This window comes from Nyctereutes procyonoides, unplaced genomic scaffold (genome assembly GCF_905146905.1).
Source record: "Nyctereutes procyonoides isolate TBG_1078 unplaced genomic scaffold, NYPRO_anot_genome, whole genome shotgun sequence".
NCBI lineage: Eukaryota > Metazoa > Chordata > Mammalia > Carnivora > Canidae > Nyctereutes > Nyctereutes procyonoides.
Genome location: NW_026575034.1, coordinates 17,904,018 through 17,927,096, shown reverse-complemented (window position 1 = coordinate 17,927,096; position 23,079 = coordinate 17,904,018). Strand labels below are relative to the sequence as shown.

General features: G+C 40.8%; 1 protein-coding gene across 2 annotated transcripts in view; it reads left to right on the top strand.

The window, feature by feature from the left end:
- Window positions 1–20,230, top strand: part of ZNF143 (zinc finger protein 143) — a 59,686-nt gene extending 39,456 nt beyond the window's left edge. For both annotated transcript variants that reach the window (XM_055318028.1, XM_055318027.1), the window contains exons 12-16: window positions 3,130–3,357; window positions 7,858–8,006; window positions 11,003–11,164; window positions 18,458–18,604; window positions 19,228–20,230. In XM_055318028.1, coding sequence (XP_055174003.1) covers window positions 3,130–3,357; window positions 7,858–8,006; window positions 11,003–11,164; window positions 18,458–18,604; window positions 19,228–19,311 — 770 coding nt within the window. In that variant the 3' untranslated portion in view covers window positions 19,312–20,230. The remainder of the gene's footprint in view (window positions 1–3,129; window positions 3,358–7,857; window positions 8,007–11,002; window positions 11,165–18,457; window positions 18,605–19,227) is intronic.
- Window positions 20,231–23,079: the final 2,849 nt, after the last annotated feature.

Genomic DNA, 23,079 nt, shown 5'->3' with positions numbered 1-23,079 from the left:
CTTCCTGACCATTTGTAGGTCTTCGGAGAAATGTCTACTCAGATCCTTTGCCCGTTTTTCAAATTTCGTTCTTTTTAGAGTTGTAAGAATACTTTATTATATTCTGGATACAAATCCCTTATCAGATATTTGATTTACAGATATTTTTTCCTTTTTTGTGGGTTGTCTTTTCATATCCTTGATGGTATCATTTTCAGTACAAAGGTTTTTAATTTCAATGCTGCACTCTGAGAATCTGTTTTTAATGGTTGGGAAGGGAAAGGCCAATGGGAGGCTAAGGCAGGATGTGCATTCATTTTTCAAGAAGTTGTTTAATGCATTGTCTTGATTACTAGTATTAAGAGTAAGTTTGCAATCATTTAAAATTAAAAGACATTTTTACAGAATGGAACTTTAGTTGCAGTGTTTCCCTGGCTGCATTCCCTGGATCCCCAGGTATCTCTGGAAATCTTTTCAGGGATCTACAATAATCCCTTCCCTTTGGAGAGAGTACATTAACAAATTTTAATATCTCTATGGGCAGAGAATAAGCTTTAAGAGGATTTAAAGACCATTTGAGTTGTTTTGTTTTGTTTTTTTTAAAGATTTATTTATTTATTCAGAGAGAGTGAGAGAGAGGCAGAGACACAGGCAGAGGGAGAAGCAGGCTCCATGCAGGAAGCCTGACGTGGGACTCGATCCCGGATCTCCAGGATCATACCCTGGGCTTCAGGTGGCGCTAAACCGCTGCGCCACCGGGGCTGCCCCCCATTTGGTTTTTTTAGAAAAAAAAATCACTCAGTCCATATTATAGAAAGAAGTTAAAGGGAAATGAGACCAATGGTGAAGAAAGTGAGGGCTATTAGAATATTCAAAGTAAGTGAGCTAGAGAAATGAAAGACATTGAAGAGGTATCAGCAAGGGACTTGGTGACTCAGTTACTCACACGAGGCATAAGAAGAACCTATCAATCTAGCTTATGTAATAGGTTAGATGCTATTGGTGAGACGGGGAGAGCAAGTGTCAAAGGGAAGAGAATGCTGTTGGTTTGGAATCTATAGATCTCTGGATATCCCTCCCCCTTGAACTTTTACCAGCTGTATAACTGCCTTCATGCTTTGCAAAATTTTTACGCAAAATTTATTATCCAGGCTTAAAACCCACTATAACGAGTCTACGTGTGCATCCATTTTTATATGAAAGGAAAAAATTTTAAGTCGCATGTGAGTCTAAGTAAGAGAACATAGTCCTGAAGTCCTCTTTCCGATATAGTGTCCTATTTTATGCTTACGTTGTGTAATATGCATTATTGCCATCATGTTCCCTACATTATTAGTCTTCTCTAAGAAACTGGAAAAGCCTGTGAAAATCTAAGAGGCCTGGAAGATTAGAAGAAAAGTTATATTTTGTTACTATGATTTGCATTCCTTTTATATCTTTAAGATATTTGATTTTTAGGTTATAGTACGTATTTGTGGTGAAGGAAAACAAAATTCCTATCTGTTACTATATGGTATCATTGTGTTTACAAAAGTATACCTACTGCTGACTTTACTGAATGTTAAGTAATTAGATAATTGGTGTTTGAAGTGCTTCATATTATATAGACATTCTTGGTGGATTATAACACAGGTTCTTAAGAACCTTTGTATAATATTTGGGGAGATTGGCTGGGATTTTTAGATGGGCTGGGAAAACATTTCTCCCACTTAAAGCAAATGGAATATAGACTCATTACCTGAAAGTTTACTGTTCCACATGTCTAACGGGCAAATTACATTCCAGTAAAAGGGATGCCTACATTAAGTTTACCATACTGATCTTTGGAACATTTATATAGAGCAGTGTTCTTAAATGCGACTGCACATTGGATTCACTTTTTAAAAATAGACTTGTTCCCCATATTTTGTCCACACAATTCTGACATCATTTTATGGAATGAGACCCAGGCATTAGTATATATTTTAAAAAACCCCAAGTCCAAATCAAATAACCCACCAACCAACCCAGATCTTTTATATGTGTACATGATTGAGAATCATTGAAGTAGAGAGATGCAGTACTTAGTTATAATTTTTGGTCTGACCCAAGAGGTTGGTCTGGACTGGAAGAAAATATTGGCTAACGATCATCAGGTAGATACAGTAAATGCCCACATTATGCTATAAATGAAGTGCAAAGATTCAGCCATGTAAAATGCAATCCATTCCTGCAGAGTTGGTTAGATAGATGCCCTAGTTGAGGCTATGGAAGGCTAGCAGACAGCTCCAAAACTCGTCAAATCCACTTCTATCTTGACTGTGGTTTGGTGCCACCTAGTGGTGGTTTCTATTCCAGCCTAAATATCAACGGGGCAGGTTTTCTGTTGGAATTGCCTACCATTTCCCTGCCTGGCCTAGGCCTCAACACATCTCTCCCATAATCATTCACCAAGATAAGAACTTTAACCTGCCCTGTTTTGAGAGTGTAGACTGGGCAGAGGAAGGAAGCAATTTCCAAATACTTTATGCTGAAGACTTATGTTACAGATTACATTAGTGTGAGGTTTTACTATTTATGGGTGGTTTTACTGTATTTAGAGCCATGCAAGAAAATACAGTTACCCAAGGAAGGTACAAGATGAGAATAAAGACATGCATGTGTATGTACACATGCATATGCACATTTTAGAAATGGAATGTCCTTTTAGGTTTACCAAAGTGTCCAAACTCTTTCTAGTAGACAATCTTTTTTTTATTGTCCTTATAAAACCCTTAGGGAAAGCTGCATTTGTTATAGTAATAATTTTACTTATTGTTATTTTTAATATAGGATTATTAACATCGAGCTGTCTAGTTATAGTTAACAATAAATTAGTTTTATCAAAGCTTACAGTAAACTGGGCAACATTTCCTTTTCTCATCCCTTAAAATTAAGGGAAAAGTGGTATTCAGGCATGAGATAAGACTCAGAATGCAGACTACCTTTTGAGCTAAGATGAAACCATAGTTAGGGAGTCATTTCTTGTGTTCTGCCTCATGGCAGTATAGGATGAGATCTGACAACTACCAATTTTGCCATTAGAAGCTATTTTCCCCCATGGGAGGAATGCAGTGATATGCCTTCATATGTAAAAGCTGTTTTTTGTGTATGTGTGTGTTCTTTCCTTAGGTGAAAAGCCATATGTTTGTACAGTCCCTGGGTGTGACAAAAGGTTTACAGAATATTCCAGTTTGTACAAACATCATGTTGTTCACACTCATTCCAAACCTTACAACTGTAACCACTGTGGGAAGACCTACAAGCAGATCTCCACGCTGGCCATGCACAAGCGGACGGCCCACAATGACACTGAGCCCATTGAGGAAGAGCAGGAGGCCTTCTTTGAGCCTCCTCCAGGTGAGCATTCTTTCCAGTAGATCTGTCTCTGTGTTGGGGACTCAACATCCATCATAATTTATGATTCATAGCATTTTCTTAGATGACAGTTTAATTCACAAAATCACACAAACCTATAATTTATAACTGTAAAAAGTGCTATCAAAGAAAGGGACTTCGTGCTCTGGGGTGTTTAAGAAGGGAAGTTGGTCTAGTCTGGGAGGTGTTTTTGTTGTGGTTTTGTTTTTTTTATTTTGTTTTTTTCCATGTTTAGTTCTCTAATTGAACAGAAGGATTGGGGGGAGTGCCTGGGTGGCTTAGTGGTAGAGCATCTGCCTTTGGCTCAGGTCGTGATCTGGGGTCCTGGGATCAAGTCCTACATCAGGCTCCCAGTAGAGAGCCTGCTTCTCCCTCTGCCTGTGTCTCTGCCTCTCTCTGTCTGTCTCTCATGAATAAATAAATAATAAAATAAAAAAAAAAACAAAAAACAGAGGATGGGAATAAGGTAGAGTTAAGACACTCAGCTCAAATTGCAGTTTTCCTTCTGAGAAATGGCCAGGCTATGGTGCCAGACCTGGTTGCACTTACATATGTGGTGGAGGGTCTTACCTCTTGAATGTGGCTTCTGTTTGGCAAGGAAAGCTGTAATTGTCACTAAAGAAGCCCTGGAACCTGCCCACTTTTAGATCAAGCAAGTGACAGTGGTGTGAATTGTAGGAGCAGAGGAGGACAGATTTGAAAGCATTGGTGTTACCCACTCCTCCCTGTTTGTTGTCTACAGCAGTCTATGCCTTCGTTTGAGCTGTGATTGATGTGAATTATTTTGCTGCTTAATAATGTCACCTCTAGGTATAATAGAATGTGAAGGCAAATAGTTGCAATAAATCTCTTGCACAAGCAATGTGAGCTTTCTGGCTTTTTAAAAGTATTACAAGTTAGCTAGACCCACTTCTTAAATAGGTTAAAGGAATAGCTACTGCGAGGGACTTAGAGAGTGGATAGGGGTTGATTAGGTGGAGAGGCGGGGATTTGGTAGGGAGGGGAAATAAGGAGCAAAGGCAAGAGAACATTCAAATGGCACATACAGAAAGCCCTAAGGTTGGAGAGAACCAAATAAATTGGATAGAATAAGAGAAGCCTGGCCAGTGTGGCACATCTGCCTGGGAAGCAGTATGAAATGAGCCTGGAGAGCAAGGTAGGGGCAGCTAGGCTATTTGGGTGCACTGAGGATTTGATCTTAAGCATAAGAGTGGTAAAGCACTCCCAGATAATTCTTAGTGATTTGTGTGCTATTCAGTAGTGTGGCAGGAGACAAAAACATTCATTTTGAAAGAATAAAATCTTGGGGGTAGCCCGGGTAGCTCAGCGGTTTAGCACCGCCTTCAGCCCAGGGCCTGATCCTGGATACCCGGGATCGAGTCCTGCGTCGGGCTCCCTTCATGGAGCCTGCTTCTCCCTCTGCCTGTGTCTCTGCCTCTCTTGTTCTCTGTGTCTCTCATGAATAATAAGTAAAATCTTTAAAAAAAGAAGTCTTGGGGAAAAATATGTTAGAGGGTTACATTCTGTGATTTCAGTTAGATAGCATAGGTAAGTAGGTAAAGGTTTTCTAAAAAACAAAACATAGACTGTCCTACTGTTTCGCTGATTACCTTCTAAATGAAGTAGATTTGAAAATTCATATTTTCCCACTCTTATATTAAAGTGTTAAAAAACACTTTAGTGAAAGAAGATGGCTGGAGAATAAGGGAAAGAACAGATCACTCACTACCTGCTGCAGTCATTCCCTGTAGTCCTAATTTGTCTTTTTAGACATTTGCCACATGATAGAAGTTAACAACTCTTTCAGCCCTGGATGCTGTATTTCTAGCACTGTAAGTGTGCATGATTAGATATTCCTGCAACTGCTGGATCCTTGCAGTTAGGAGGCAGGCTTTGTTTTTTTAAACCAGTTTTAATGATGACAAGCTCAGGTTTTAAAATTCTTTTTTAAGCAGCTTCAGTCTCTTCCTGAAAAGTTACTCTTTCAGATGGTCTGAATTTCTTGTATTCTAGAAAATAGTGTAATATAATAACAATACACATTTTGTTAAAGAAATAATAAATTAAGATTGTTTTTCCAAGAATAGGGATGGGTTTGTGTTCCTTTCCTCTCCTATGATTCTCGAGGTTTTGTAGCCCATTGGGATAATAGTATATAAATAGCTGTGACACAGAACAGACAGACATGAAGTAATGACTGCCATGGAGATTACACCACCATGACCAGAGCCATATGAGTGCAGTGGCAGCCACTAACTTTGAGAAGTACTCTTAAATTAGCATAAGTCCTTCCTTGAAGAGGGAAAAAAAAAAAAAACACCGTATTTATTACCCTCTTTCTGGCTTCATGGGAGGTGGAAAGCAATAGAAGAGAGAGGGATCAGCAGGCCTCCTGGTTGCCAAGTATAGCAGTAATGGACTGTTGAAATTGCTGTTTACTTGCTGGTTCTTTATGAAATAAAGAAGTTGGATGCGGGTTCCTGTTCTGTCCCTTATTAAATGATTAACCTTACTGCAAATAATATGCTATTACATTGTCTTTACACAATGTGCACATTGTGTACTGATGACTTGCAATCAATCACTTGTGTTAAAGAGTAAGTAATTTAGTATTAGTAGGTTCTGTTTACACACCATTCCGGTTTTGTGGTTAATGTTTATGAAGATTGTCTTATCATTTTTAACAGCTTCTTAAGTGACCACAAGTACTTAGTGCATTCTTGCCATGTTGAAAGGGTTACTTGCCAGGCAGCCTTTCTGTACAGTACCCACCCCTGCCTCCCACATCCCCCCCGCCCCCACACTACCCCAGCATACATGCACAGTATCACATAATTACTCCAATTAAGAATAAAAGAGGTCTCCCCAAATTAGAACTTCTTTTTAAAGATTTTATTTATTTATTTGAGAAAGAGAGCGAGCACAAGCAGAGGGAGGGGCAGAGAGAGAGGGAGAAACAGGCTCCCCACTGAGCATGGAGCCCAACCTCAGGCCCATCCCAGGACTGATCATGACTCACGTAGAAGTCAGACACTTAAACGACTGAGCCATCCAGGTGCCCTCAAAATTAGTACATTTAAATTTGATGTGGAAAGATATAGTTTGGTCAGCTTTGATTTGGTCTGGCTTTTTACTACAGTGGAGGTAGAAGAACTGGAAGGAGGTGCTGGAAGCCATTTTTATGATTTGGAATATAATATGTATACATTTTAATTTGTACAAGTATTTCTGACATATTTAAAATATGCTCTGGAATCCCTGGGTGGCGCAGCGGTTTGGCGCCTGCCTTTGGCCCAGGGCGCGATCCTGGAGACCCGGGATCGAGTCCCACGTCGGGCTCCCGGTGTGTGGAGCCTGCTTCTCCCTCTGCCTGTGTCTCTGCCTCTCTCTCTCTCACACTGTGTACCTATCATAAATAAATAAAATTTTAAAAAAAAAATAAAATAAAATATGCTCTGTTTTCTAAATGCAAATCAAAACTACACTGTGGTATCACCTCACACCCGGCAGAATGGCTAAAATCAACAACACAAGGAACAATAGGTGTTGGCCAGGACATGGAAAAAAAACAACCCTCATCCACTGTTGTTGGGAATGCAAACTGGTATAGCTACTATGGAAAACAGTATGGAGGTTCCTCAGAAAGTTAAAAATAGAATTATCCTATGATCCAGTTATCATATTACAGGGTATTTACCTAAAGAATACAAAAACAAGAGGGGCCCCTGGGTGACTCCGTTCATTGAGAATCCAACTCTTGATTTTGGCTCAGGTCACGATCTCAGGGTTGTGAGATTGAGCCCCATGCCAAGCTCCATGTTCATAACAGAGTCTACTTGAGATTCTCTCCCTCTGCCCCTCCTCCCACTCCAGCTTCCTTTCTCTCTCTCAAATAAAATCTTTAAAAAAAGAATAATTCAAAAGGATACATGCACTCTTATGTTTACAGCAGGATTATTTACAATAGCCAAGATAGGGAAGCAGCCTGTATCTGTGAGTATTAGTCAGCTATAAAAAGGAATGAAGTCCTGCCATTTACAATGACATGGATGGAGGTAGAGAGTATTATGCTAAGTGAAATAAGTGAGAAAAAGACAAATACCATGTGATTTCACTCATATGTGGAATTTAAGAAACAAAACAAATGAGCAAAGGGGGAAAAAGAGGGATAAACCAAGAAACATTCTTAACTATGCTGAGCAAACTGATGGTTACTGGTGGGGGGCAAGGTGGTGGTGGATGTGTTAAATAGGTGATGAGGATTAAGGAGGGCATTTGTGATGAGCACTGGGTGCTGTATGAAAGCATTGAATCACTATATTGTACACTTGTAACTAGTATGACACTGTATGTTAACTAACGAATTACAATTAAAAATTGGGAAAAAATATTCAAAGTGATTTTTTTAAAAAGGGAAAAATATCCTGTTTTCTAAACAACTTGGTTGGTTGGTCAAATAAATGATTCATTTGTTTTAAATAGGTCAAAGTGAAGATGTTCTTAAAGGGTCCCAGATCACGTATGTTACAGGTGTGGAAGGGGATGATGTTGTGTCTACACAAGTAGCCACAGTAACCCAGTCGGGATTGAGTCAACAAGTTACACTCATATCCCAGGACGGGACTCAGCATGTGAGTATCCACCAAAAGCCAAATAAATAATATTTCTCTGAACATGGGCATGGAAGGCAGGTTGGGCCCCAACTGAGGAAAGCCTTGAATATCAGCTTATAGACAGTGCTAAAGCTGAAGGTTTTCCAGTAGTCTACTGTAAGAGACTACATACAGGTACATTAGGGGAGAGAGGATCCTAGTGACTCCAGTGTTCACATGGTGTTATTGGTAGAGTTCAGAGGTTGATGTAATAAAAGGTCAGAGCCACAGAGAAATTGAAGGATTGAAAAGTAAAGGATCCATGAGAAAACATAATTCAGAGAAGGGCTAGGATTTAGTAGCTGATTAGATCCAGGAGGTGAGATTGAGAAACCGGCAGAGCCTTGGCTGAAGGAATGAGGATGTGATGGCATCATTAAAAGATCCTGGGAGGAAAAAAAAAAAAAAAAAAAGATCCTGGGAGGGGGATGCCTGGGTGGCTCTGCAGTTTGGTGCCTGCCTTCGGCCCAGGGTGTGATCCTAGAGACCCAGGATCAAGTCCCACATCAGGCTGCCTGCATGGAGCCTGCTTCTCTCTCATCCTGTGTCTATGCCTCTCTCTCTGTATCTCTCATGAATAAATAAATAAAATCATAAAAAAAAAAAAAAAGATCCTGGGAGGGGGGGTGCCTGGCTGGCTCAGTCTGTGGAGCATACAACTCTTGATCTTGTAGTTGTGAGTTCAGGCCCCACATTGAATATAGAGATGACTTAAAAAAAAAAAAAAAAAAAAAAAACATCCTGGGAAGTCAGCAATGGGCACAACTGTAAAATTTCCAGGGTATGGTTCCGTCCCTACCTGGAGTTATGGAAGTTCACACAACTTACCTCCCAGAATCAATAGACCAAGTATCTTGATTTCCCCAGGGAAAGCAGTAAATGGTTTTTCTCTGAACCATTGTTTTCTAGATGCCACTAGCTTAAAATAATTCAGACTTGATTTCATTTTTAAGCTCCAACTGAGATTGTCTTTGTATCTGGTAGAAATAGGCATATGGAGCTCTTTATCCTCTTGTAACTGCCTCTTCCACAGGGAGCTCTCTCCTTCCCTGCCTCTCTCAGAGCTCACCTCCCATGATGAACCTGCCCTCTGTGTTGATAACTATTACTATGCTGATGTTAACTAGGAGGCAGAACATATTTAGGTTTGGAAAGTTCAGGGTACTTATGCCATCTCATTCATGCCCGTCCTCCTCACTTTTGACAGCACTAATTATGCTCACAGTAGTCTTTGTCCACTGATTGCCATGCAAGATTAAACATATTTATTAACCCAGTTTTAGTTTAGCATCAAGCCTAAGACTTTTTCTTGAATTAGATCAACACGACAGAGGCCCTCTTGAAGTCACCTCCCTCCCTCCTGACACAGGATAATTTCTCACTACAGCCTCCCTCCCCCCCACGTCCCCCCCCCACGCCCCAAACAGATAAGGCAGTTTCTTTCGTAAGAGGCAGCCTGTTCCGTTGCTGGATAATTCTATTGTTTATCAGACTGGAACCTACTGCTATGTCAGCCACTCCTGGCTCCTCTCTGACCAGATAAAATGAGCTTTATCCCCCTTCATGTGTTCCAAAAGAGCTGTTTTCCTTATCCCGATGTATTTTCTCCAGATGTAACCTTCCCATTTCCTTCAAGGATTAAATTTCTCTTCCATTCCTTTATAAAATTAAATAGCAGCTATTGAATTCTACCCAATGCCAGATATTTTGGTAGGCTGAGTGTGGGGAGTATAGAAAGTGGGGGTGGGTATCATAGTCTAGTAGGAGAGAGATATTCCTAAGTGAACAATAACTTCTTATGATGATGGGTATATAATTGAGGGATGTGTAAAGTACAGCAGCAGTCTGGAGGAAGTAGTAAATGATTCTTCCTGAAGGAATCTTGGAAGCCATTATGGAGAGTGGCCATTTAGTTGGATCTTGAAGAATTTTCATGAGTCTGGCAGGCAGAGTGAAGGAAAGGGAGAAGTCACAAAGATATAACAATACGATACTCTGGGACAGCGAACAATTAGTTGTGGCTGGGAGTACCAGATGCTGGTTTGGATGTAGTGGAAGATGAGTCTGGAGAAGCCACATTGTGAAAGGTCATGAATGCCATGTAAGAAGTCTGAACTCTAGTGATGGGGGGCGGGGGGTCACTGATGATTTAAGCAGGGAGCATAATAAAATTTGTTTTCTTAGAAAGGTGTCTAAGTAGAGGATGGTTTAGGTAAGGGTTAGACTGGATACCTAGAAAGAAGTTGTATGGTTACCAGAAGTCAGATGAGAGGAAAATAAGGACCTAAATTGGCCATAGAGATGGAGAGGAGAAAATGTATCTAAGAAATAGTCAGTTTTGGGGTGCAGCCCCAGTGGCTCAGCAGTTTAGCACCGCCTTCAGCCCAGGGCCTAATCCTGGAGACCCAGGATTGAGTCCCACATCGGGCTCCCTGCATGGAGCCTGCTTCTCCCTCTGCCTGTGTCTCTGCCTCTCTCTGTATCTCTCATGAATAAATAAATAAAATCTTAAAAAAAAAAAAAAAAGAAAGAAAGAAGGAAAGAGTCGGTTTTGGAATGCGTAGCTGGCTCGGTATATGGAACACATGACCCTTGAGCTCGGGGTTGACTTCAAACTATACGTTTAGTGTGGAGATTACTTGAAAATAAAATCCTCAAAAAAGAAAATAAATAGTTTTCTGATTTTTTTCTAAAAGAGTTTATTCCATTATAGAATTCTTATTTGCTCCCCTAGAGTAGACTTAGGCAAGGATTAGGCCTAGTCCTTAATAAAGATTACCAAATATTGGGTGTGTCTGGGTGACTCAGTCAGTAGAACATGCAACTCTTGATCTCAGGGTCATGAGTTCGAGCCCCTCATTGGGTGTAGAACTTACTTAAAAGTTGTTTTTTTTTTCCTTGGTTTTTTTTTTTTTTTTTTTTTTTTTTGCCAAATACGACAAGAAACTAACTTGTAAAACACATTTTTATTGCAGGTCAACATATCTCAAGCTGACATGCAAGCCATTGGCAATACTATCACAATGGTAACGCAGGATGGCACACCCATCACAGTCCCGGCTCATGATGCAGTCATCTCCTCAGCGGGAACACACTCTGTTGCTATGGTTACTGCGGAGGGCACAGAAGGGCAGCAGGTAATCGCTATTTTCTTTTATATGAATCAATATAGTACATAGATCAATATCATAACTGTTACATAGATATGCAGTGCGATATGGTGGTTAAGCACACAAACTTTGGATTGAATCCCAGCTTTACAGCATATTAGCCATATAAGCCTCTGAGTCTCAGTTTTTCCTCCTGTGTAAAATAGGAGTGATTGTTGCATCCACACCAGAAAGTTGCCATAAGGATTGAATGAGATAATGCGTATAAAATACTTCATTAAATAAATAAATAAATAAATAAATAAATAATAAATAAATAAATAAATAAATAAATAAATAAAATGCTTCATATAAAGCCCAGGTGTATCTTAAGTGTTCATTAGTGGTATCTCCTCCTATCATCATCCTCAGATATTTAGGAAAAATTCATTTGCAAAATATTTTATTTGGGATCCCTGGGTGGCGCAGCGGTTTGGCGCCTGCCTTTGGCCCAGGGCGCGATCCTGGAGACCCAGGATCGAATCCCACATCGGGCTCCCGGTGCATGGAGCCTGCTTCTCCCTCTGCCTGTGTCTCTGCCTCTCTCTCTCTCTCTGTGTGACTATCATAAATAAAAAAAAATAAAATTTAAAAAAATTTTATTTTATTTAATATTTTGAATATGTAATATATTCACATAGTTCAGAAATCAAAAAGTATATAAAAATCTTCCTTCCATCCCTACCTACATCAACCCAGTCCTTGCCCTTGCAGAGATAATCCACTGTTATTAGTTTTTTGTGTAGTCTTCCAACAATTCATGAAGCACATACAAACAAATAGAAAGTCATCTATCCCCCCACCTTCCTTTTTTTCTTATGGTAGTAAACCATACTGTTCTTCACCTTATTTTGTTTTTTTTTAAAACTTAACTATACATCTAGAAAATATTTCTATTTCATTATACAGAGAGCTTCCTTATTTTTTAAAACTATATCATATTTCACTATATGAACACCATAATTAAAGTCTTGTGCTGTTTCAAACAACATGTAACTTTGTGCTCATGTGATTTTACATGTGTGTGAGTATGTCTGCTAGGTAAATCCTAGAGTGGAATTGCTGGGTGAAAAGATAATGTGCATTTGTTTTTTGTTTTTTGTTTTGTTTTTTAAGGTTTTATTTATTTATTTATGAGAGACACAGAAATAAATAGGCAGAGACATAGGCAGAGGGAGAAGCAGGCTTCATTTAGGGAGCCCGATGTGGGACTTGATCCTGGGACTGCAGGATCACACCCCGAGCCTAAGGCAGATGCCCAACCGCTGAGCCACCCAGGCGTCCCGATAATGTGCATTTGTAATTGTGATAAGTGGTGCCAAACTTCCCTTCTTGTGAAGGGGTTGTACTAATCCACATTACCACCATCAGCATTCGAGACTGCCTCTTTCTTTTCTGTATAATCAACACAATGGTATCAAACTTTTGAATTTTTGCCAATCTAATATATTTCTTTGTAGTTTTAATTTTTCAGTTCCCATAAAGACATATTAATACATTTTACAACGGTTCTTGTACTATGCTGAAAGCAATGTTGAGATTCACAGCAGCTGCCTTTACCATGTTCAATGAAAAAGTGTCAAAATTAGTAACTCTCATTCTTCATAATTTAATTCATAAGTTCAATACCATCACAATCAAAATTCCAGCAGACTTTTTTGAAGATACTAAATAATTTCATTTTAAAATTTACATGAAATGGAAATGATCTATGATAAAACACTCTTGAAAAACGAACAAAGTTGAAAGTCTTCTATACCTTGAAATACAAAACTCAGAATTTTAAAGCTTCTGGAAGAAAAGTGAATATTTTTGTAACCTTAGGGTAAAGATTTCATAGGATGAAAAAATGCATATCAATTTTAAAAAGCCAATATATTGGACTTCATCAAAATTAATTCTGCTCACCAAAAGACAACATTAAAAGATTAGATGAGCCTCAGACTGGGAAAAATATCTTCACACTATATATATATATATACACATATATATATATATCTGTCACTGGATTTGTATGGAGAATATATAACAAATTTCTACAACTCAACAATTAAAATGAGCAAAATAGATAAAAAATTTTTTTAAAGATTTTATTTATTTATTCATGAGAGACACAGAGAGAGAGAGGCGGAGCGAGAAGCGGGCTCCTGGGTCCCAGATTCTGGGATCATGCCAGGAGCTGAAGGCAGACGCTCAACTGCTGAGCCACCTAGGCATCCCAATAAAATTTTTTTTTAAATGAGCAAATCATTTGCTCATTTGAACAGACTTCTTACAAAAGAAGGTACAAGAAAGGCCAATAACATAAAAAAATGCTCAAGTCTTTAGTTATCAAAGAAATGCAAATTAAAATCACAATAAGAGGGGCAGGGCCCCCGTGGCTCAGCGGTTTAGCGCTGCCTTCAGCCCAGGGCCTGATCCTGGAGACCCGGGATCCAGTCCCATGTTGGGCTCCCTGCATGGGGCCTGCTTCTCCCTCTGCCTGTGTCTCTGCACCTCTCTCTCTGTCTCTCATGAATAAATAAATAAAACCTTTAAAAAATAAATAAATAAAATCACAATAATATATCACTATTTCAGACACAGGAAAATGACTAAACAGAAAAGACTAACATTTGGTAAAGATGTGAAGCAACTAGGACATTCGTACATGCTCGGGGGAGTGTAAAATACAACCGGTTTGAAGAACTGTTTGGTGGTTTCTTAGACCCATGACCCAGCAATTCCACTAGAATACATATTGTATGATGTCACTTATATGGAATCCAAGAACAGACAAAACAAATCTATGGTGATAGAAATCAGAAAATGCTGCTTGACTGGGGGAAAGAAATTGATGGGATAGAATATGAAAGGAACTGTTCTCTATTTTGTTTTAGGTGGTGGTTCCACAGATGTATCTAACTGTCAAAACTCAACAGAACACCTAATGATTTATGCATTTTTATTGTTTGCTAATTATGCCCTATGCAAAAACAGAAACAAAAGTGAAATCCAGGGCACCCTGGGTGGCTCAGCGGTTTAGTGCCGACTTCAGTCCAGGGTGTGATCCTGGAGACCCGGGATCGAGTCCCACATCAGGCTCCCTGCAGGATCCTGCTTCTCCCTCTGCCTGTGTCTCTGCATCTCTCTCTGTGTGTCTCTCATGAATAAATGGATAAAATCTTTTAAAAAAGTGAAACCCAAACACTAGCTTTCAGGCTGTCTTTCGGAGTGGTCCCAATCCTTTCCATGGATGTAGGATTCCTATTTGGATGTATAGCACAGCTTGGGTAAATACAGTTGTACCAGTTACAGTTGCAGGTCTAGAAGGATAGTGACCCTAAAGCAAACATTCTTTTGTAGTTTATCTGTGGCCTGGAGCCTAAGAAGATTTTCAGGAGAGGCAGCTTTGAGGGCTGGAATGAAGCCAGGCAGCTTCCAGCAACCAGGGATATCACAATAGGAGTGGGGGTTTTATTTGAGGACCAGATGCTGCCACTGCTCCTTCTGTTGCAACTGTAGGCCATTGGGCAAATGTTGATTATCCACTTGGTGTGTTCCAGACACCACCTATGAATTATCTGTAATGCTTAAATTGCCTAACTTCTGTACATGCATGAGAAGAAAGCAATTGGTCCTTCACTGGCCTTTTTTTTTTTTTTTAATTAAGGTAATTGCATTTCTTAGACTCAGTTTTCCAGTGCCTCTAGAAGCCTACCTAGCAAGTATAGACTGAAGAGTCTATGCTCTCCATCTATTTTAATTTGAGATGATAAAAGTAATACATATTCCCAATGTATTAGAATAGAAAGCCTAGAAATAAACCCTCACATATATAGTCAATTAAATTTCAACAATTAAAATTTGACCATTCAATGGAAAGGATAGTCTTTTAAACAAATGGTGATAGATGGGGCTCCTGGGTGGCTCAGTGGTTGAGCGTCTATGCCTTTGGCTCAGGGCGTGATCCCGGAGTCCCAGGATTGAGTCCCACATCGGGCTCCTTGCATGGAGCCTGCTTCTCCTTCCTTTACCTATGTCTCTGCCTCTCTTTGTCTATGTCTCCATGAATAAATAAATAAATTAATTAATTAAAACAAATGGTGGGGATCCCTGGGTGGCGCAGCGGTTTAGCGCCTGCCTTTGGCCCAGGGCGCGATCCTGGAGACCCGGGATCGAATCCCACGTCGGGCTCCCGGTGCATGGAGCCTGCTTCTCCCTCTGCCTGTGTCTCTGCCTCTCTCTCTCTCTCTCTCTCTCTGTGACTATCATAAATAAATAAAAAAAAATTTAAAAAAAAAAATAAAAATAAAACAAATGGTGATAGAAAAACTATATCCACATGAGAATGAAGTTGGACCATTACCTTATACCACATATAAAAATTAACTCAAAATGTATTAAAGACCTAATTTAAGAGCTAAAACTGTATAATGCTTAGAAGAAAACATAGATGAAAATCTTCATGACGTTAGATTAGGGAATCATTTCTTACGTATGATACCAAAAGCAGAGGCAATGAAAGAAATAAATTTACCATGTTCAAAATTTAAAACTTTAACTAACTAGAATTTAAATAAAAATTTGAAAACGGAAAAAAAATTAAAAACTTCATGCATGAGAGGCCAGGAACAGGAGAGTGAAAAGACAACCTATATGAGAGGACATATTTGCAAATTATATATCTGATAGGGATGAATATTTAGAATAAAGACTTCCTATAACTCAACAATAACAAAACCTGCAAGCAAACCCAATTTAAACAAGAGCAAACTCAAAATCTGCTATCATTGGGGAATAGACATTTCTCTAAGAAGATTTAGAAATGGCCAATTACCACATGAAAAGATGCTCAACATCATTAGTTATCAGGGAAATAAAAATCAAAACCACACTGATATACTACTCTCCCCCATTAGGTTAGGCTATCATCCAAAAGACAGTAACAAGTGTTGCCGAGGATACAGAAAAATTGGAACTCCAGTGCATTGGTCATAGGAATATTAAATGGTGCAATTACTGTGGAAAAGTTGAACATAGGGGCATCTAAATGGCTCAGTTGGTAAAGTGTCTGACTCTTGGTTTTAGGTCAGGTCATAATCTCAGGGTTGTGAGATTGAGCTCTATGTGGGGCTCTGCACTGAGCGTGGAACCTGCTTAGGATTCTGTCTCTCTCTTCCTCTCCCTCTGCCCCTCCCCTTTGCTCACACTTTCTACCTTCTCTCTAAAATAAATAAGTAAAATATTTTACAAAAATACTGAACATAAAAAAAAAATATTGAACATAGTTGGGCACCTGGCTGGCTCAGTTCGTAGAATGTGCGACTCTTGATCTTGGGGTCATGAGTTCAAGACCCACGTTGGGCAGAGCTTACTTTAAAAACGTTAAACATAGAAATACGTATGATCTTATAATTCCACTTATAGATATATATCCAAAAGAATTAAAAATAGAGACAAACTCAAAATCTGCTATCAGTGGGGCACTTGGCAGGTTCAGTCAATGGAGCATGTGACTCTTGATCTCAGGGTTGTGAGTTCAAGCCCCACATTGGGTGTAGAGATTACTTAAAAATAACATCTAAAAAAAAACCTATACCCTTTTGATGTTAAAATAACTAGTCTCAGCATTTAGGACTACTTAGCTTTGTGTGTATACAGAGTTAGGATTATAATTTTGTGCTTGTCATCCACCTAACACTGCATTCTGAGTACTTTCTCATACCAATTAAATGTTTTGTTTTGTTTTTTTAAAGATTTTATTTATTTATTCATGAGAGAGAGAGGCAGAGACACAGGCAGAGGGAGAAGCAGGGAGCCAGATGTGAGACTCGATCCCGGGTCTCCAGGATCATGCCCCGGGCTGAAGGCGGCTAAACCACTGAGCCACCCGGGCTGCCCTTAAACGTTTTTATAAAAGGATTTTTATCATTTGTAAGGTAATCCCATCAAATGGGATTTATTCATTCCATTTACAGAAATTGATTATATTCATAGGAACAAATTCTAGACATGGAATTATTGAATTAATGGTATATTTTAAGCTGTTTGCTACATACTGCGAAATTGTTTTCCAAAAAGTTTAACAATTATGCCATGGACCTAAAAGCTTCTTTGTTTCCCTGTACTCTTTCTGCTAGTATGGAGGATTTTTTTTTATACTTGCATAATTCACAAGCAAAAGTTGAATTCTGTTTTTATTGTCATTTGAGCACTAATGAGGTTTTTCATATCAGCCCACAATCTGTTTTTTCTTAATTGAGGTAAAATTTACACATCATAAAACTTACAGATCTTAAACTTACATTTCAATGAGTTGTTAAACATGTGCTCTCATATAACCACCATCCCAAACAAGATAGAGAACATTTCCATCACCCCAGAAAGTTCCCTTGTGACCCCTTCCTTTCAATCTCCACCCCTTTCAGCTTTCCTTCTTAAATGGAAATCTAATTTTAAATGAAACAAGTAAACAGGAGAAAATAGTATATTACCTACCACTTACCCCAACTCAAGAATAAATAGACCTTTGAGATCTGAATTCATCCACATGTGTAACTTCCCAAGCAGCCACTTAAGGTAGTAGAGCCTAGGCATAGTCTCATCTGCCCTGGTTAATGAGCCTGGTGTAGCAGATCCACTGTCCAGTGTCCTCTACCCCGTTGAGTCACTGGTTCACTAAGCTTAGATAAGGTCTTTCTGAGCCTCAACTTCAAGTAACAAAGAGTCCAGGAGCACGTGGGTGGCTCACTCGGCTCAAGTGTCTGACTCTTGATTTCAGCTCAGGTCACAATCCTTGGGGTCATGGGATTGAGCCCTGTGTGGGGCTCCCCGCTCAGCAGGGAATCTGCTGGAGATTCTTTCCCTCTGCCCCTCCCCCTACTCTCTATAAAATAAATAAATCTTTAAAAAAAAAGAAGCACTGTCGAGAATAGACAATATATAAATTCTCTTCCAGCTCTAGGCTACTACAAGCCAGTGGTCAGAAGGGAATTTTTCCTTTCAAATCCAAAGACAGTCCCACGCATTAAATGAAGTTTAATTAGGGCAGCCTGGGTGGCTCAGCGGTTTAGCACCGCCTTCGGCCCAGGGCCTGATCCTGGAGTCCCAGGATCGAGTCCCACGTCGGGCTCCCTGCATGGAGCCTGCTTCTCCCTCTGCCTGTGTCTCTGCCTCTCTCTCTCTCTCTCTCTCTCTCTGTGTGTGTGTCTCATGAATAAATAAATAAAATCTTTTAAAAAAACAAATAAATGAAGTTCAATTAATCATAGTTTTACTTCCATGTACTTTTTGTTTAAGGTTGCGATTGTGGCTCAGGACTTGGCAGCATTCCACACTGCCTCATCAGAAATGGGGCACCAACAGCACAGCCATCACCTAGTAACCACGGAAACCAGACCCCTGACCTTAGTGGCAACATCCAACGGCACCCAGATTGCAGTTCAGGTGAGTGCAGTGACCGCCATCCTCGGCGACAGCAGGACTACTTCATATCTCTCAGCCTTGTGCGCTGTGCTTTATTCATAACCTTTTCAGGAGGCAGGCACAGAATAATCTATGGCACTGAGCTACTTGAAGAAAACTGCTGTGTTTGAGGAGGACTCAAAGATACCAGCACTTTGTTCTCTATTATCTTTGTATATTTTAGAGTAATTTACAGGAGGAAAAATAAAGCTTCTGGTATACATTCCAGCGTGCCCCTAGCCAGCCATCTTTACTTTCAAAATAAGTCTAATTAGGCAGGCTTCTATAAAGCACTTGAAGAGCTACTTCTTGGAGACAAACTGAGTGTAAACACAGACCCTAAGTTAGTCCCCTGGTGAGAATCAGTCACTGCTCAGCTGTAGTTTATGTTGGGGAGACATCAGAAGGCAGAAAAAACTATTGTCAGGTCCCTGGACTGAAGCAGAGAGTCTAGAATGCTAGGTGCAGATTATCGTTTCTTGGAAAGAGTTGTTTTTCATTTATTTAGCTGGAGAAGAGTTAGCACATGCTCAGGAAAATGCCAACCATTGGTTTTTTTCTTTGGTATTATCTTGACTATGGCTTTGTGGTTGTTCCTGTTTCAGCTTGGAGAACAGCCATCTCTGGAAGAAGCCATTAGAATAGCATCTAGGATCCAACAAGGAGAAACGCCAGGGTTAGATGATTAATCCTCAGAACAGTGGAACATTACTACAGCAGGAGGAGCCTTTCATCTTCAGGCAGCAGACATCCATGAACCCGGGTCCAGGAAAATTAGAACTTTTCCATTCCTGAAATACTGTACACAATTTTATGCAAGAATGGAGAACATTTTATTCTTGACACTTTTGTGTATATAATTCTTGGAATAGATTCCCAAACTGATTCATCGTGTACAAGGATGTATGAAATTAGGGCAATACGGTAAATTTTCATATTACTCTTTTATCAGTTGGCAAACTCCTAGAGTCTACATGCAAGATTGGTGGAGTCTAATGGAGCCTTACAATGGATTTTTAACTTACTGTGAAAAAAAATAAAAGCTGTATCTAAAACGTTAAAGGTTCTATACTTCAAACAATCAATTCCAAAAGCCATCATAGATAATAACGGATATAAAGCCTTTGAATATTTCCCCAAGTTAAGAGGGTGTCTGCAGTTTTTGTTCTACTGTATTCTTGTATGCTTTTATTTGTACCTCACGGTTTGAAGACCATTCATTACAGTTTTCCATCCCTGTTAAAATATCAACTCTTCAAGTGGAAATGCTAATTAAATTGAATTGGATCCATCACATTGGATTATGTATAAAATGACAAAGTTTGGTTATTTAAAATTAAAAAGTTAAATCCAGTGCTTTGGTTTTGTTAAAGATTTTACTTAGCGTTCAGTTTTTTGTTACTGTTTTTAAAAAATAATGAACTATCAAAGTTTGACCACAGGCTGGAGCCCGGGATAACAGTGCTGTAATTGAAAATGGCTTTACTCTGAAAATTAGGTTAGTGGGTTGGTGTAAATTATTTATTTTTGCTTATGTACTTTTGTTTTAAAGCTTATTTACCCTAAAGTTTATTATTAATTTTGAATACAGCAATTTTTTAAATGTTACCTTTACCTTTGTTTTATTAAATTGGGGTGGGGTGGGGGAGATTGTGGCAGAAAATACCCCAAATGGCATCGATTATAACCCTGCACACACAGATTGAGAGTACATCGCATTTATCAAGCACAGAATAAGTTATCTTTTCATACATTTTTACGTACTTAAAACAATTTTGTGAGATATATGGGATTTATTATCCCCATTTGTACAAGGGGAAACAGTTTCCAGAGAAGTTAAAAGTCTCACCCAGGGCCTCCGGCTGTGAAGAGGCAGGACAAAGACGGGGCAAGACCCAGACTTTCCAACCGCATGCCCGTGTGCCTTCCCCACACCTCCCCACACCGCGGAGATTATCAGGAGGCACTCTGGGGTTTTCCGATTGCCTCATGACCTGAGCACTTGAAAAACCATGTCTAATGTCAGAAATTCAGCTTAGTCCACCAAGGTCCCAAAAAAGGGGGGCGGGGGAGGGAAGGTTCGTCCTGCAGTAATCACTCCTTTCCATGGTTCACTGTGCTTTGTTTGCCAGAGAGCTGAAATTGAAATGCGCCTTGTGTTTCATTTCAAGCTTTACAGTAAAAAGGGGGAAATGTTGCACTGTTTTATTTAATATAGATGTTATCTTTGATGAGGTTCTTTGAAGTCTTGGCTAAAAAGGGTCATGACTTAGTCATCTGAAATGGGAAACCCTTCAGGGTTGGGCAGGGGACAAGTTGCTTTCCCTTCAAAGCTTCTCATAGATATTCAACATTAGAAAAGGCCTTAGTCATACACACAGGTCCAGTCTTCACTCTTGACGGAGACGTTTCAGCACACACAGAACTCCCAGCTGAGGCCTGCTAAGGCTCACAAAGGGGCTGGGAGATAAAGATGAGGACCTGCAAAATCACAGGGTGGTGCTCTGGCCTTCCAGTCCTGGCCTGGCCACTGACAGGGAGCTCCTCTGCTGGGCTCATCCAGGCCTGCTGTGCTTCCCAGAACCAAACCCAAGCTATCAGGCTCCCTGCACCCCTTACAGCTGCCTTTGCTCAGCTTCCAGGCTTTCTCCCTCTCTCCAAGTCCTTTGCCAGCTAGACTGGACAGGGCTGAGCTGGACTCTGCTGGCCTTATTCTCTTTCAGTTCAAAAGAAAATACTTTCCTACTGGCACCAGGGAAAAGGGCAGAGGAATGCTCTGGTTTGTCCCCTGCCTGCCTTCCTGGGAATGGACCTCGGAGGTCTAAGGAGGTGGCACATTCCCCCAAGGGAAGACTCCAGCTGATGAGCAAAGGGTTCCTAGTAAAGCTGGTGCAGTTTTTCCTCAGTGTAAGATGCAGAAAGGAACCCTCCAAAGTTGAAGATTCCCCAAAGACATTTGCTGTAACAAGAGTATGCCTGACAAATAGGGCCGGTTGGAGCACAACTCTGCAGTGTGATCCAGACTGTGCTCAAGGCAAAACCTAGTCCAAGAAAAACCCCCACTCTCCCAGACACAGCTTGAGGCCACTACAAAGAAAAAGGATATTGCCTACAGTCTGTAGTCATAAGAATTTAGGAAATAGAGTAAGAGAAGGACTTGGCTTCCTCAATCCTCCAAAGGTGGCAGCTGCTGCCGAGGGCCAGATGGCTCCCTCTGTCTCCTCCCTCCCGACACCCCCAAGCCTGCAGGGGCAAAGCAGCTTTGGAGGGTCTCGTGCTGCCTTTTCACACACAGCAACCCTGGGACTTCATAAGTAACGGGAAACCATGCACTCAGCCATGAAATGGACTGGATTCCAGGACTTCACAGTTCAGTCTTTCCTAGCTCGGATGAGACTGTAAACCAGTCAACAGTTGGCAGATCCCAATAGTGAGCAGCGAGTGAGGGGACAGAAAGGACAGGGTCAGAGCTGAAGTCTGTTGCCAAGCTGGGGAAGGGAGCATAGGGAAGTGGAGAAAGGCTGGCTCAGCCCCCTCTGCTGGAAGTACTCTATGCTTAGGTTTCCTCAAGGATGAGATCTTCCAAAGAATACTCCAGCCATGGGGTAGCCCCAGTGGCACAGCGGTTTAGCACCGCCTGCAGCCCGAGGTGTGATCCTGGAGACCCCGAATCGAGTCCCACATCGGACTCCTTGCATGGAGCCTGCTTCTCCCTCTGCCTGTATCTCTGCCTGTGTCTCTCTCTGTGTGTCTTTCATGAATAAATAAATAGATTAAAAAAAAAAAAGAATACTCCAGCCAAATCCCTCTTCTTTTTCACCTGAGGAACACAGCTGAGTCACAGACGTGTGACCAGTGCAGTCGAACAAGACCCTGCACTTGGGATTTAATGCCTTGTGGTTGCAGTCTTGGAATTCTTAATAGTTTTATCTTTGAGTTTGTGTTCTCTAAGTGAGGTCTCCTGGAGCAGTGAGACCCAGTGCCACCCCCCACCCCCTGCCAGCCTCCCTGGAGGGGGTTCTCTGTCACCCCCCCACCTAACTTCCTGTTCTCTCCCTCACCCTGCTACTGCTGCCATGCCCTCTGCTTTTGGCAGGAGGGTGTGGGGCACAGGCACCCTGTGGAGTCTGCACAGAGGGGGCCAGCCTCCCCCCCCCCTGCCACCCCGCATGGCAGCACTCCAGGGCTCCAGGTGAACAGCTAACATTAGCCAAGTCTTGAGAGGGGCGAGCCTCTTGCTCACCCCTGTACTGAGCGCTTCCCAGTTTTGAACTGTGAAGATACCTGGGAGTAGCCTGTTTGTTGTGGGCTGGAGGGCAGGCCCGTGGGAAGGGGGGCCTGGCAGCTGTGAGACCAAGACGTACCCGCCTCAGGAACCTGTGAAGTCCTGTGCCCGGGTGGACGGTGTCTACAAGCCCTGTGCCTGGGCGATCCTGGCTTTCTCCTTCCCCCTTTCC